General features: G+C 43.5%; 1 protein-coding gene across 4 annotated transcripts in view; it reads left to right on the top strand.

Moving 5' to 3' along the window:
- Window positions 1-16,146, top strand: part of AGBL1 (AGBL carboxypeptidase 1) — an 867,141-nt gene that overhangs the window by 62,524 nt on the left and 788,471 nt on the right. For 3 of the 4 annotated variants that reach the window (XM_081550439.1, XM_081550438.1, XM_081550444.1), the window contains 3 exons: window positions 5,629-5,692; window positions 7,556-7,702; window positions 12,739-12,870. In XM_081550439.1, the coding sequence (XP_081406565.1) occupies window positions 7,579-7,702; window positions 12,739-12,870 (256 nt within the window). In that variant the 5' untranslated portion in view covers window positions 5,629-5,692; window positions 7,556-7,578. Of the gene's footprint in view, window positions 1-5,625; window positions 5,693-7,555; window positions 7,703-12,738; window positions 12,871-16,146 lie in introns of those variants that run through there. The other variant, XM_081550443.1, reaches the window with a different exon arrangement.

The raw sequence follows: 16,146 nt of genomic DNA, 5'->3' as shown, positions 1-16,146 counted from the left end.
CTATGGATGGTGGGCTACAGTCCATAGGGTCACAGAGAGTCGAACATGACTGAGTGACTTAGCACGCGCGCAGATACTGAAACCACCTCCAGGTGGGAGAAGTTAATGATTGGTGATGATACGTGGCCCACAAACATGTAGACCCCAGACTGGTTGGACCCGAAGGCTGCTGATACTGACTTGTACTTACCTCACTGTCAGCCCATCAGAACGCCCATGAGCTGATCACACCCTCTTTGAACAACTGTTCTAAAACTCCTCACCATCTTCCCTAAGTTGGGGACATACGGTTTTGAGGGCATAAGCTCTCTGTGTCCCCCTTTGCCTGGCAAAGCAGTAAATCTATCCTCTTCTACTTCACTTAAAACTTGTCTCTGAGATATGATTCCGCACCGGTGTTCAGAGAAGCTGAGCTTTCAGCATCACTCCTGCCCCACTTCTGTCTGATTTCCCAGATGTATCACTCATGGGCCTGGCTGGGTTACATAACCCGTCCCTGAATTCTTCTAGCATCCGTGTTTGCCTTTGTCACAGTCCTTAACCATCCTGGGTCCTAACTTCTGCCAGCTGTTCGTCTCAGCCACGCCTGGAGCCCTGTGAACGCTGAATGTGTTCCCATCCATTTGTATCCCAGCCCAGTGACTGGAACATACATGATTTCCAGGGAGCATTTGTGGGAGGAATGCATGAATAATTGAATGAAAGGAAATTAAACATGGATCTTTTTATCCCTCTTCAATCAGTTTCCTCTTTATTAGTTTTCCTCTCTCCTTTTTCTCTTTGCTCCTTTCTCAGCACCCTGTTTCCTTTCTTATTTTCCTATTTGATCATTATTCACATTTAACTGATGAATCCTGCATTTATACCAAGTTACATGATATTGCCCAGCCATGCTTTTATGACTTATCCCCCTCCCTCTTTTCAGAAAGAAGTGCAGTTATGGGGGTTCCTGCTGGTGGATCCAGAAACATCATTGCAGAGAAGGGACTTTGTTTTTTTACCATGAGCCATCTTGGGGTCCATTTTCAAAGGGCTGGATTCTTGCTGTGATATTGTGATTTATAGTAAGAAATAGATATTTGGTCTTCCTCTTGTTTCTGGCACAGAGCTCCCCAAACCCTTGGAATATCCTCAGTGATGAGAGCAATAAAGCTGTCTTTTGTTAAGTTAATGGGTTGACTTTTGGACCACACCTAAGGATGGAAAGCTGATTGTCAGGAGAACCGACTGTGTGATTGGAAGGTTGGGACATTCAGTCTGTCCTCCTGGCTCCCCAGCACACCCCAAGTCCCCTTTACCTCCAGGGAAGGTAGAAGAGCCAGAAGTTGAATCTATAGACTGTGTAAGGATAGGGGAACTACCCTGGCAGTCCAGGGGTTAAGACTCCGCATTTCAAGGCAGGGGCATGGGTTCAGAGAACTGAGACCCCCTCCCCCCAAAATTAAAAAAGAAAGAAAACAGGAAACTTGAGAGATGAAGTTTAGAGAGCTTCCAGGTTGGTGAACAGGTGGAGGAGCTGGGAGAGTGATGCTCCTGGAGAAGGCGTGTGAGCTCTGTGCCAGTTCCCCATACCTTGCCCTGGGCATCTCTTATATCTGGCTGTTCCTGAGTTATATCGTTTTACAATAAACTAGCAATCCAGAAAGGGAAATGTTTCTCTGAGTTCAGGGAGAGGACTTAACAAACTAATCACACCCAAGGAGGAGGTCGATTGTGGGAACCTTTAATTTATAGCCAATGAACTGGAAGGACAGGTTAACAACCTAGACTTGTAATTGACACCCTGAGTTAGAGGGGCTCATTGGAACCTCTGATTTATAACGAGTGTGTTGGCCAGAAGGTAGAGTCACAACCTGGACTTGCCACTGGAGTCTGAAGTGGGGGCGGGCGATCTTGTAGGACTGACCCCTCAGCCTCTGGAATCTGATGTTATCTCCGGGTGGATAGTGTCAGAATGGAGATGAAATGTAGGACAACTTGATGGTGTCCAGAGTATTGTTTGTGGATGTGGGGGAACCTCCCCTACAATGGAATTGGTACCAGAACCTAAGACTAGCAAATTCCCTGGGATGATTTATCGGTGGCTTCCCTGAGCCTTGGTTCTTGTTCTCAGATTTTGGGAGACCAAAGGGTGGGAAGGGACAGGGAACACTGACACGGTACATAACTGCGGATGACATTTGTTGGAGGGGACTCAAAGAATGATGCCTACTGTTAGCGTCCAGGGCAGCTGTGATGGGAGGCATCAGAAAAGTGATGCTGAGGCTGCCCTCATTAGGCTCAGCTCCCTGTGGAGAAGCTCCTAGAGCAAATACAAGTCTTTTCCTTGGTAAGTGTATAAACCTCAAATGCCTAGGGAATCCCAGGTGTCTCATCACACCTGGAAGATGAGTTAAAGTATTAAATTTTGGTGTTTTGTCCATAATGGACCTTTTCTTTGCCTTATTTGGTGTGTAAAAGCATACCTTTACAATAGTATCTTATCAGTGTTCAGAGTGACCTAAATGGGAAGGAAATCCAAAAAAGAGAGGATATATGTATACATATGGCTAATTCAGTTTGCTATACAGTAGAAACTAACACAATATTGTAAAGCAACTATACTCCAATAAATTTTAAAAATTATCTTAATTGTTGTTATTTAGCCAGTAAGTCATGTCCGACTCTTTACGACCCCATGGACTATATAGCCCACCAGGCTTAGAGTGTCCATGGGATTTCTTAGGTAAGAATACTGGAGTGGGTTGCCATGCCCTCTTCCAGGGGATCTTCCCAACCCAGGGATCGATCCAGCATCTCCTGCATTGGCAGGCGGATTCTTTACCACTGAGCCACCAGGGAAGCCCATCGTGTGTGAGTATTTCCTCCCATTCTGTTGACTTTTCAATTTGTTGATTGCTTCCCTGGTTGTGCAAAAGCTCTTTCATTTAATGTAGTCTCACTTGTTTATTTCAATCTCATTGCATATGCTTTTGGTGTCTTACCAAAGAAAAACATTGCCAACACTAATGTCAAAGATTTCTTTTCCCCTGTGATTTCTTTGGGAGTTTCATGATTTCAAGTCCTAGATTTAAGTCTTTGATCTATTTCAAGTTAATTTTTGTGAGTGGTGTAAGATAAGACTCCTGGCTTTATATTCAAGAGATTTGAAAGCAGTATCTGGAAGAGACATCTGCACAGCCATGTTCACTGTAGCATTTTTCATAACAGCCAAGATATGGAAGCAACCTAAGTGTCCCTCAACAGATGAATGGATAAAGAAGATGTATATACATACAGTGGAATATTATTCAGCCACGAGAAAAAGAATACCCTGCCATTTGCAGCAACACAGATGGACCTTGAAGGCATTAGGTGCAGTGAGATAAGTCAAACAGAGAAAGATGAATACTGTGTGATACCACTGATAAATGGAATCTAAAAAAGCTGAACTTGCAGTCATGGAGAGTGTAATAGAATGATGCTTATCAGGGGTTGGAGAGTGGGGGCTTTGGAGAGGTGATATTTATGGGTGCAAACTTGCAACTTATAGGTAAAGAAGTTCTTGAGAGCTAGAAAATTAATGTATTACCATGCAATGACACTGGCCTGATTTTTGGAAGCCTGGCCTGCGCTGTACTTTGGATTTGGCTTTGTGGATCACCACAGAGGTCTTGAATAAGTCCTCCCCCCACCCTGGGTCTCAGTGTTCTCTCCTGTGTAAAAAGGGGAGTGTGTCAACGATTGCAAATATCCCATGAAGCTGCATCATGAGATTTCTTGTTACCCCAGGTGTCTCTTGAGAAAATAAAATTTCATCCTTGCGAGTCAGGGAAGTTTTTCCATCTGAACATGTTAGTGGATTTCTGTTTCTGCTCTCTGCCCTGGATTGAACAATAATCCAAGCCTTCTGAAATTAGCAAAGGCTTTGCTACCTTGGCCCACAAAGCCCCTTTTCATTTGCTGTTTCTGCCTAAACTATCAATGTTTTCTTTTACCATTTTGCTGATGTTGCTAGTTTCTGAAGGCTAAATATGGAGCTAGAGCCCCTGAGATGCTTCACTCAGTGAGTCCTTTTCAGTTTTTATTTAAAGAGAAACCAGGCAACCATTTCTTTTTAAAAAATATTTATTTATCTATTTATCTGGCTGGGGGTCTTACTTGTGGCAGGTGGGTCTCTGTCTAGTTGTGGTGCATGGGCTTAGTTGCCCTAAGGCATGTGGGATCTTAGTTCCCAGACCAGGAATCTAATTTGAGTCCCTGGCATTGGAAAGTGAATTCTTAACCACCAGACCACCAGGGGAGTCTCCCTTCAGCCATTCCTTATTGTAGAAAGTCTTTCTCAGCAGAAGGAAGCTGCCATTCATTCCCATGCATACCCTTGATCATGCTGCCTCCCTTCTTTTGCCTTCTTTCTTTTTAAAATTTTTATTTTATATTAGAGTATAGTTGATTTATGGGCTTCCCAGGTGGCGCTAGTGGTAAAGAACCCAACTGCCAATGTAGGAGATTTAAGAGATCCGGGTTTGACCCCTGGATCGGAACGACCTCCTAGAGGAGGGAATGGCAACTCACTCCAGTATTCTTGCCTAGAGAATCCCATGGACAGAGGAACCTAGTGAGTTACAGTCCATAGAGTTGCATAGAGTCAGACACGACTGAAGCTATTTAGCATGCATAGTTGATTTATAATATTGTGTTAGTTTCAGGTATACAGCAAAGTGATTCAGTTATACATACATGTGCATCTATTCTTTTTCAAATTATTTCCCCATTTAGGTTATTAGAGAATATTGAGTGGAGTTCCCTGTGCTATGCAGTAGGTCCTTGTTGATTATCTGTTTTATATGTAGTGATATGTACATGTCAATCCCAAACTCCCAGTTTATCCCTCACCCACCCACATTTCCCCTTTGGTAACCATAAGTTTGTCTTCTATACCTATGAGTCTGTTTCTGTTTTGTCAATAAGTTTATTTGTGTCATTTTTTAAGATTCTACATGTAAGTGATATCATATGGTATTTGTCTTTCTCTTACATATTTCACTCACTATGACAATCTCTAGGTCCATCCATGTTGCTGCAAATGTCATTATTTCATTATTTTTAATGACTGAGTAATATTCCATTGTATATGTGTATCACATCTTCTTTGGGCTTCCCCTGTGGCTCAGTGGTAAAGAATCTGCCTGCAACGTAGGCAACTTGGGAGATGCAGGTTTGACCCCTGGGTGGGGGAAAATCCCCTGGAGGAGGGCATAGCAACCCATTCCAGTATTCTTGCCTGGAGAATCCCATGGACAGAGAAGCCTGGCAAACTAAAATCCATAGGGTCGAAAAGAGTCAGACACAACTGAAGCGGCTGAGCATGCACGCACGTACCACATCTTCTTTAGCGATTCATCTGTCAACAGACATTTAGGTTGCTTCTGTGTCTTGTCTATTGTAGATAGTGCTGCATGAACATTGGGATGCATTTATCTTTTCAAATTAGGGTTTTCATCTTTTCTGGATATATGCCCAGGAGTGGGATTTCTGGGTTTTATGGTAGTTCTACTTTTAGTTTTTTAAGAAACCTCCATACGATTCTCCACAGTGGGCTGTACCCTCGCCTGCCTTCTTAAAGATGGCTATCTGCTTTCATTGCAGAGCTCCTCAGACCGGGAGTCCATCCTGACCATCCTCCAGCTCCTCGGAGATCTACTTTCGGTTGGTGAGTAGGTCATGCCCTCATTCCCCCTGTGGTGGACGTGGGGGCGTGTAGATGCGATGTCTCCCAGGAAACTGTGTGGCCTGGGGGTTTGCTCCGAGTTTTCTGTGACAGACAAAATCACCATAAGATGGATGCACTTTGGCCTTTTCAATCATGTCACCCACCCTACAGTGATCCAAATTTAGGAGGAATTTAGACTCTGGGTGGTTATTCTGTGACATCTCACCTCTGGGGCCTCAGTGGTTTGACCTCTCACCTCCCCCTCTTCCCTCATCATGGCCCATGTAGAGAGCCAGGTGTCGGCAGCTCTCTTACGTAAGTCAAGTGGAGACAGGACGACGAGGCAGGAGCTAGACTTAGCAGTGTGATCAACCATTACATTTTCAGGGATAAGTGGACAGAAGTCACTATGGTGGCATCAACTGAGTCAACTGGGTCCCACCTCTATCAACTCTTTTCCACCTGAAGTTCTTGGAAAACACAGCTTCTTGGGCATTCCAGCATTCACTTAGCTTTCACTTGTATGAGGCCAGCCACATTGCATTAGAAAGACATATCCGTACCAAATAGAAATACCACAGTGAATGTCGCTCCAAAGCCCCAGACCCTCAGGTTACAGTTTCAGAAGGAAGGGCCGACTCATATCGAGGTTTACCATAGGCTGGGCTGCTCTCCAGTAGCAGGGTGATGTCTCTTCTTCTGCATGAGGCACCCTCTGTAGGTGAAGCCCATTTGTTCTCTGAGATAGTTCTGCCTTTGGCTGGTCCAGTGGTGTCTGGAACTCTTAGAATGAAACCACAGAGGTCTCCTTCTGAAATAGGTACTGATTATTGCTCCTTTAGTAGAGGATGAAAAATCAGAGAGTCTTCTTTGATTATAATTTCCACCCTGTTGACCACCTTGGTTCAAGAGCGTAAAGAATCACATGGGTCACCTTCCAAGTTGAAACGTAGCCCCTGCCTTTGGGCTTATCCTGGGGTAAGATGGGGGAGGGCCCTATTTAAAACTAAGGTAGAAAGACCAACATATTTTCCCTTAGCCCAGACCTTCCTCAAAACTCCCTAGATATATGATTATGTGTTTGTTTCTCAAAGGATTACTCTGCTTGTTTCCATATGTCCCTCACATCAGTTACTGAAGGCCAGCACAAAATAATCATTCACACCACTCATGAAATTATTCTAGATAAGCTATCAAACCAAACCTTCTTATATTAATAGATGATTCAAACCTATTAGCTGAGGGATACTGATATTCTCACTTTAATCAAGTATATGATTATACATCAGCCTATATGCATATTTCTTTACATGTGATATGGGGCTTCCCAGATGGCTCAGTGGTAAAGAATCTGTCTGCCAATGCAGGAGACACACGAGACATGAGTTTGATTCCTGGGTTGGGAAGATACCCTGGAGAAGGAAATGGCAACCCACTCCAGTATTCTTGCATGGAGAATCCCCACAGGCAGAGGAGCCTCGCAGTCTATAGTCCATGAGGTTGCAAAGAGCTGGACACAACTTAGTGACTAAACAACATCAACAAATAACATGCAGCACAGGTATGCACGTACATTGAGACTTCATAGAGTCTTAGGAAAGTAGAGTTTAGGCTCAGATTATCATACCTGCTGCAAGTTCTCAAATATTCATTATTTCTCCATTTCTCACCTCTCACCCCTACCCCTGACCCCTTACCTAACAGCACAACTTTACACAAGATGCTTCATGAACTCCACACTTACTGTCTCTGAGATGAGATGAATCAGTGCTTGCTCAGTCTCTAGCCGTGAGATCTGCTTCCTGCTCTAAGGACAGGAGGGTAGTTATATGAGACTCAGGGCCCCTCTGCTCGCCCCCTCAGGCACAGACCGGAGGATTCGCTACATGATCAGCAAGGGTGGGAGTGAAGCCCTTCTGCGGACGCTGGTGGAAACGGGCAGGACGGCCTCTCCAGATTACGTCATCCTCCTGCCGCTCTTCCGGCTGCTGGCCAAAGTTGGCCTCCGAGGTACCCACGCCCCCGACCCGAGGATGGCCGGAAGGGTATCTGGGGATGTTATTATGGGAAAGACTTGGGAAGTTTTTATGGGAGAACGGAGAGGAAGCATGTCTAGACACCTCGGTGATGATGGCAGGACCCACCCCGCAGGCGAGCACATCCCAGGTACCTGGGGGCTTAGGACTGGACCCAGAGCAGGAGACATATGGGGCATGAGACATATGGAGGACATAGGGAAGCTATTCCAAGGAGGTTTTCAATCACTTTATTTTTGAATTTTATTTATTTATTTTGGGCTGTGCTGGGTCTTTGAGCTGTGCAGGTTTTTTTCTCTAGTTGCATCTAGAGGGGGCTATTCTCTAGTTACAGTGCATGGGCTTCTCACTGCGGTGGCTTTTCTTGTTGCAGAGCATGGGCTCTAGGTGCTCGGGCTCAGCAGTTGTGGTGCACGGGCTTAGTTTCTCTGCGGTATGTGGAATCTTCCTAGAGCAGGGATCGAACCCATGTCTCTCACATTGGCAGGTGGATTCTTAACCACTGGACCACCAAGAAAGCCCACCCTAAATCCTCATTGTGTTTAGGGCATACTCAAATATGTATGACCTTACTTAAGTAATTAAGTCTGCCGAGACTGTTTCCAAATAACATAACATTCTGAGGTTCCAGGCAGACATGACTTTTAGAGAGCCAGTTATCATTTTTTCATTAAAAAAATTTTTTTTTAATCTTTTGTTAAGTTTATTAAGGGCTTCCCTGGTAGCTCAGACAGTAAAGAATCTGCCTGCAATGCAGGATATTGGTGTTCAATCCCTGGGTTGAGAAGATCCCCTGAAGAAGGAAATGACAACCTGCTCCAGTATTCATGCCTGGAGAATTCCATGGACAGAGGAGCCTGGTGGAATACAGTCCATGGGGTCGCAAATAGTTGGACATGACTAAGCCATTGCTTAAAACAAATTTTTATTGGAATATAGTTGCTTTACAATGTTGTGTTAGTTTCTGCTATGTAGCAAAGTGAATTCGCTATACGTATACATATATTGCCTCTTTTTTGGATTTTTTTCCCCATTCAGGTCACCACAGAGCACGGAGCAGAGTTCCCTGTGCTGTGCATAGGTTCCCATTAGTCATCTATTTTATACATAGCATCAGTAGCATATATACATTAATCCCAGTCTCCCAACTCATCCCACCCCTCCTTTTCCGGAAGGATAGTTTCCAACTCACTAGTGATATAGTGTATAGTGTTAGTCGCTCAGTCGTGCCCAACTCTTTGTGACCCCATGGACTGCAGCCCAACAGGGTCCTCTGTCCATGGGATTTTCCAGGCAAGGGTACTGAAGTGGTTTTCCATTTCCTTCTCCAGGGGATCTTCCCAACCCAGGGATTGAACCTGGGTCTCCTGCACTGCAGGCAGATTCTTTACCAACTGAGCTACTAGAGAAACCCAAATAAGTCATGTAGAAGTGGTGCTTCCCTGGTTGAAGAGAAGATGGTGATTTAGAATTCTTTCCACTTACACTCCACACCGGTTTCTCTTTCCACATAGAAGACCCTGAAACACCTCCCTAAAACCCTAGGACTTTTTGGAGCCCAGTTGAAAAAGCCTGGGCACCCAGACTGCATGTAAATGTTACAAATTAGTCATAACAGTTAAGCTCTAATTGTGTGCAGTCTTAGACCACAGGGCTTCCCTGGAGGCTCAGATGGTAAAGAATCTGCCTGCAATGCAGGAGACTCCGCTTCGATCTATGGGTTGGGGAGATCCCCTGGAGAAGAGAATGGCTACCCACTCCAGCATTCTTGCCTAGAGAATTCCATGGACAGAGGAGCCTGGTGGGCTATAGTCTGTGGAGTCACAAAGAGTCAGACACGACTGAACAACTAACACTAACACTTTATACAGACCACAATCAAGAAGCTCAGTTCCTCTGAATGTTGTGAAGGCTGCGACCGCTGAGGGCACAGGCCTCTGGGGGTACTCTTTCCTTTCAACATTTTGAACTCTGCTTTGAGTCCCTTCAACATTTCACAAACAATGACTGAGACCCAGGCATCAGCCAGCACTGCAGGAGCATGTTCCAGACAGAACACATAGAATTCACTCATTGATCACTCAGCAGATATTTACTGCATATCTCCCAGGGCTGTGCACTGTTCCAGGCACATGGGAATGCCACTGTCACCAAGACAGATAAGGGGGTCTGCTCTTGTGGGAATTACATTCAAGTGGGGAAGGGTAGAAAGTACATAATTAGCTAGATAATAGCAGACGATGATAATTAACTAAGTAGTATGGGGAAACAGTGGAAACAGTGTCAGACTTTATTTTTTGGGGCTCCAAAATCACTGCTGATGGTGATTGCAGCCATGAAATTAAACGATGCTTACTCCTTGGAAGGAAGGTTATGACCAACCTAGATAGCATATTTAAAAGCAGAGACATTACTTTGCCAACAAAGGTCTGTCTAGTCAAGGCTATGCTTTTTCCAGTGGTCATGTATGGATGTGAGAGTTGGGCTAAAAAGAAAGCTGAGTGCCGAAGAATTGATGGTTTTGAAGTGTGGTGTTGGAGAAGACTCTTGAGAGTCCCTTGGACTGCAAGAAGATCCAACCAGTCCATCCTAAAGGAGATCAGTCCTAGGTGTTCATTGGAAGGACTGATGTTGAAGCTGAAACTCCAATACTTTGGCCACCTCATGCGAAGAGTTGACTCACTGGAAAAGATCCTAATGCTGGGAAGGATTGGGAGCAGGAGGAGAAGGGGACGACAGAGGATGAGATGGTTGGATGGCATCACCGACTCGATGGACATGGGTTTGGGTAAACTCTGGGAGTTGGTGATGGACAGGGAGGCCTGACGTGCTGCAGTTCATGGGGTCACAAAGAGTTGGACACGACTGAGAGACTGAACTGAACTGAACTGGGAGGAAAAGAAAGGGTGATGTTCCTCTAAGATGGTGTAGACAGAGAGAGGTGACATTTGAGCCTAATCTTGAAGGATGAGAAGAAGTCAATGAAACCAAGAGTGGGCTAAGTGAACTCCAGGAAGACAGAAGAAACATGATATATACCCTAAATGGCAGAGGCTGGGCACTCAGACTTGGGTTTTAGGCTTGAAAGTGAAAGTGTTAGTTGTTAGTTGGGTCTGGCTCTTGTGACCCCATGGGCTATAGCCCGCCAGGTTCCTCTGTCCATGGTATCCTCCAGGAAAGAATACTGGTGTGAGTTGGCACTCTCTTTTCCTGGGAATCTTTCCAATCCAGGGATTGAACCTGGATCTCCTGCACTGCAGGCAGATTCTTTACCATCTAAGCCAACAGGGAAGTCCTGGCTTGATGCTTATTACCAGTGTGACCTTGGGCAAGTTACTGTTGGGCTCTCATCAACAAAATGGATCTCAGTGTATAATTCTCAGGTCACTTGCTGTAAGGATAAGCAAGATTGTATGTTACCTGCTTAGCATGTAGGGTCAGAGGCTTGACAAATGAGTCACGTAGGTTTTATAGGAGAAAGAGATGAACCAGGGAAGTGATTTTCAAGTTACAGACCCCAGTATTACCATTGCCATCATTACATCAGCACACCTTCTACCATCAAAGACTGTAATCCTAGATGTTAGCATTCTAGCTGTCAGGGTCTGAGCTGAACAGAACAGCAATGAGATTGGCTGCTCATAAATGGAGCTGGATAGATAACTTTCTTTTCTGATAAAGGGAATGGGTCATATGAGTTCAGTCACAGTCTCTTTCCTGGTGTCCTTTGGTCCAGAGATGAATATCGGTAATTAAGGTTTAGGATGTTACCTGTTTTACTCATTTTTACCTGTGATGAATCTGATAGTGACTGTATTCTTGTTAACACAAACATGATTTGGGCATTGCACTTTGGAAAGGACAGAGATAAATGTGACAGGTGGCACAGTCATTTATTATCCTGTGAAAACCAGGAGCATAGAATAAAAAGTACTTTCTATTTATTTCTTATGCTTATTCACTATTATTAAAATAATAATGATTCAAATCCACAAGTCTGAGTATCAGGTTTATTTTGATCAATATTTTCCAGAAATCTGGGGAGAAAATTTTATTTTCTGAAATTATGTTTTCACATTTTAAAGTCCTCTGTCATATAGAATGATGACCTCTTATATACCTATCACTTAGATTGAACCATTGTTAGCATTTTATCATATTTCCTTAGTTTATTTATTTTTGTTTGAAATATTCTAAGGAAAATTAGAGATAGCATTTTACTCCTAAACACTTTTGAGTGAATTTTTTGAAAAGAGACATTTTCTTATATAATCATAATACCATAATCACAAATCTAGCAAATTAACAAGACATGCATATTTGTATTCATTCCAGTTTCTCTAAATGTTCCCAGCATGCCTTTTACAGACATGCTGAGGGAAGGATCCAATCAAGGTCCATACACTGCATTTGAATTTATGTAACTTGTTGTTTAGTTGCTAAGTTGTGTACGACTCTTTGCAACCCCATGGAGTGTAGCCTGCCAGGCTCCTCTGTCCATGGGATTTCCTGGCAAGAATACTGGAATGGGTTGCTACTTCATTCTCCAGGGAATCTTCCCAACCTGGGGATCAAACCCACATCTCCTGCAATGCAGACTGATTCTTCACCACGGAGCCACAAGGGAAGCCCAAGTTGTATCGCTTAAGTATCCTTGATTCTAAAACTTTCTTAGAGAAATAAATTTGTACCCAACTAACATCTAGGTCATGTTTGAGAACAACCAGAAGCATTCTTACATACAGGGGATGAGAGTCATACAACCCACGAGGCTTCATGTAAATAATGCTTGAAGAATAATGGACCGTATGTGTACCCTTGATGGGCTCTTTTGAGCCATCTGGTTCCAATGGAGGCGTACTAATTAGTATTTTCTACTAGATCTGAAAAGTCTCATTGCCATGACAATCCTCCTCCCTCTACCATCTTTGCTGTCCTTTCCCCCACGTAGTATACAACTGTCAGAATTAATGTGAAACACAACTAAGATGGATTGATATGTGTTCACAGATAAAAAGTTTGGACAGAAGGCACTGGAATTGGAAGCACTTGATGTGACATTGATTCTGGCCAGGAAAAACCTGTGCCACAGCCAGAACCTCCTCCACTGTCTCTGGGCTCTGCGTGTGTTTGCCTCTAGTGGTAAGCAACTCAACTGTGGCTCTCTGGGGTGGCTTCCAGATCTGGACTGGGGCGCCTGGAAGCCATCTGGGGGCATGGTTGGAAGGAAGGCTTGGGTGGAGGACAGATGTAATCCCAACAAGATAAATAAACCATGAGGAGCCTCACATTCTAGAGACTGTAGAGGTGAGAAGTTATTTCTTGGTCTCCTCCTCAGCTGTGGAGAACTCTTTTTTTTTCCTTTTATTTATTTTTAATTGAAGGATAATTGCCTTACAGTATTGTGTTGGTTTCTGCCAAACATCAGCGTGAATCAGGCATAGGTATACACATGTCCCCTCTCTCTTGGACCTCCCTCCCACCTTCCTCCCCATCCCCCCCGCCTCCAGGTTGTTTCAGAGCCCTGGTTTGAGTTCCCTGAGACATACAGCAAATTCCCATTGGCTATCGATTTTACATATGGTGATGTGTGTTTCTATGTTACTCTCTCCATACATGCCACCCTCTCATCCCCCCATACCCCCCACCCCCGTGTCCATAAATCTGTTCTCTATGTCAGTGTCCATGGAGAACTCTTGAATCAGTTCTTGAAATGAGAGGTCCATAATGTTTTCCCATGGGAGCTACTCGTTTTAGCACGCTACATCTCTCTGTCAGTACTACAAGGTGAAAAAGACCTATTCCAGGGCAAGGCAGGCTTTATTGAGCCCTTGTATCCAAGGCACAGTGCAATGTGTTACAGCTGTCGAGAGCAGCGCTCACATCACCAATCTTTCCACCATGTCCCTGAAGTCATGCATGGATCATGACAGCCTTTACCCAAGTTTATCTCCCAATGTGTCTTAACATCGTCCTTCAGGTAATTTGATATATCATAGCAGAAGCGTTGATGTTATTTGCCATCTCCTAATTTGGATTATTTCTGAGTATCGTTAACAATTCTGTACGTAGACTTAGCGTTTGATAGCTAAGAAGAAGAAAAGGAAGCTTGGAAGAGTGAAGAAATTGCTTGCGTTCATACAGATAAGTCATGAGGGCTGAGTTTCTAACTGCAAAAGTCATGTTTATTCTACTCTCCACACAGAGACAGTTCTTATTAATAGATTATATTCTGTACCACCTGTTTCAGTATAATGAACATAGACTTTTATTTCTCTTTTCTAAGCTCCTTTCCTGCAGAAAGAAAGTGGCAATTATTTAGATATAATACTCTCTAGAGGAAAGAACGTGAGCTTAGAGCCAAGAAGACCTGAGCTTGACTCTGATTTCATTTAAGAGTCATATGACCTGGGCGCTTAACTTATTTAACCTCAGTTTCTTCCTTTGTAAAGTCAGAGTTGTAATAAGACCTCATAGACTTGGTGGATGGTTAAGTAAGATCATGTTCGTGGGTAAGCTCATCACATAACAGTTGCTAAGTAAATGTTTTCTTCTCTGCTTTCCTCTTTTCCCTCTGTCCTTTGAGATAATAGGAAGCACGCCCATACAGGGAATTAATAAGTGACCTTTTCTGTAACTATCCTCAGAACTACCAAAATAGTAGGGACATGTTTTATTGGTTAATTTCATGAATAAGTGTGCTGTGTGCGTGTGTGTACTTGTGTGTGTGCTCAGTCACTCAGTTATGTCCGACTCTTTGTAACCCCATGAACTGTAACCCACCAGGCTCCTCTGTCCATGGAATTCTCCAGGCAAGAATACCAGAGTGCATTGCTATTTCCTACTCCAGGAGATCTTCCCAACCCAGGGATTGCACCCTCATCTTACCAATGAACCACCTTGTAAGTGAATAAGCATGGAGGACCCATCAAAAGACAATATTTCTAGGGAATGATGAGATAGATGCTTGACTCCATGTTCACAGACAGAATCTCCATTCACACTCATATATATTGACCAGATAATCAGACAATATTTCAGAGAGGTTAAAAGAATCTATACATATCAATTTCTAAAAGAAATTCTAAGTGAGAGGCTGTGGCTTTGCATAAAGGGCAACTCTTATTGATGAGTAGGCAGAAGGTATGCCATTCCCATTTGGAGCTTGCGAACAGCATGAGATTTGAGATATCTTATTTTGGTTTTGTAGCAGGGGTTCCCAACCTCTGGGATCTAATGCCTGATGATGTGAGGTGGAGCTGATGTAATAATAATAGAAATAAAGTGCACAATTAATGTAATAGGCTTGAATCATCCCCAAACCATCCCTCACTCCAGCCTGTAGAAAAATTATCTTCCACAAAATTGGTACCTGGTGCTGAAAGGTTTGGGACCACTGTTGTAAAGAATAGTTAAACTGAATAACCTGCTCTCATAATATACATTGATTATAGAGATCTTGAAGAATTCCTTCAGCAGGGAGCTCTGGAAAATGCTTAGATTTGCCTATGGATATGAAGAAGTGGCCATTTGTCTCCTATTCCAAGACAACATTTATTGTACAAACTATTTCATAAGATATTTTAAAAATATATAATCAGTCTCTACACATTAACTTTACTGATGAGAGGCAAACAGAGTTCATGAAGCCCATGGATTGCTGTCCCTGTGGTAAATTGTTAGCCACTATCGAACGTTCCAGCAAGTTTTCTAAACAGCTCCTATCTGCAATAGAAGTTGGCTGGAACCAGAAAGGCTCTGTGACAGCCAGAAAACCCTTCAGCAGCTTTCACATGGCCAATGGGGATGTTTATAGACCTGCCAGAGGTCTGACCTTGGGCAGTCATCCAGCATGGAAGAACTTAGTGAGGATTTTTTATCATTATTCTCTCTCAATTCCAAGTTGAAAGCCTTCCATGCTAGAATTCATGCTCTTAAAACTATTTCTTCTCTAACTGTACTTAATACTAGAGTTTTGCTGAATTATTCGCCAGGAGTTTACTGCAGCATGTTTTCCCAATTTAGAAGTAAGGACTGAGTAGCCATGGGAGGGGAAGATTGATGGACAGAACTCAGATGCCAAATTCTTAAATTTTGATCCAGGCAATGACCGCCTGTACTAGCCTCAGGAGGAATGGATGCATAGTGGATGTTCTAGGAATACACACTTCTCGTGGTAACTAAGACATCAGCCTCAGTCTCTCTCTGGAAGACTGTACTGGGATAAACTATATTAGAGACTCCAGTTTTACATTTTTTCTCCTTTCCTGAGGCTTGGAGCAAGCCAGGATAAGCCTCCCTTGATTCTCTCTCTTTGCTTCTCCATGACCCCCTTGGTCCCATTCATATTTCCTAGAACAAAGCTGGCCCAAAGCACAAGGCATTCCTAGGTCTCTGTTTTAGTATGTTACTGAAAAT

The sequence above is a fragment of the Giraffa tippelskirchi genome, chromosome 12 (assembly GCF_054371585.1).
Source record: "Giraffa tippelskirchi isolate mGirTip1 chromosome 12, T2T-mGirTip1v1.2.pri, whole genome shotgun sequence".
NCBI lineage: Eukaryota > Metazoa > Chordata > Mammalia > Artiodactyla > Giraffidae > Giraffa > Giraffa tippelskirchi.
This window is presented reverse-complemented; position numbering and strand designations above follow the sequence as displayed.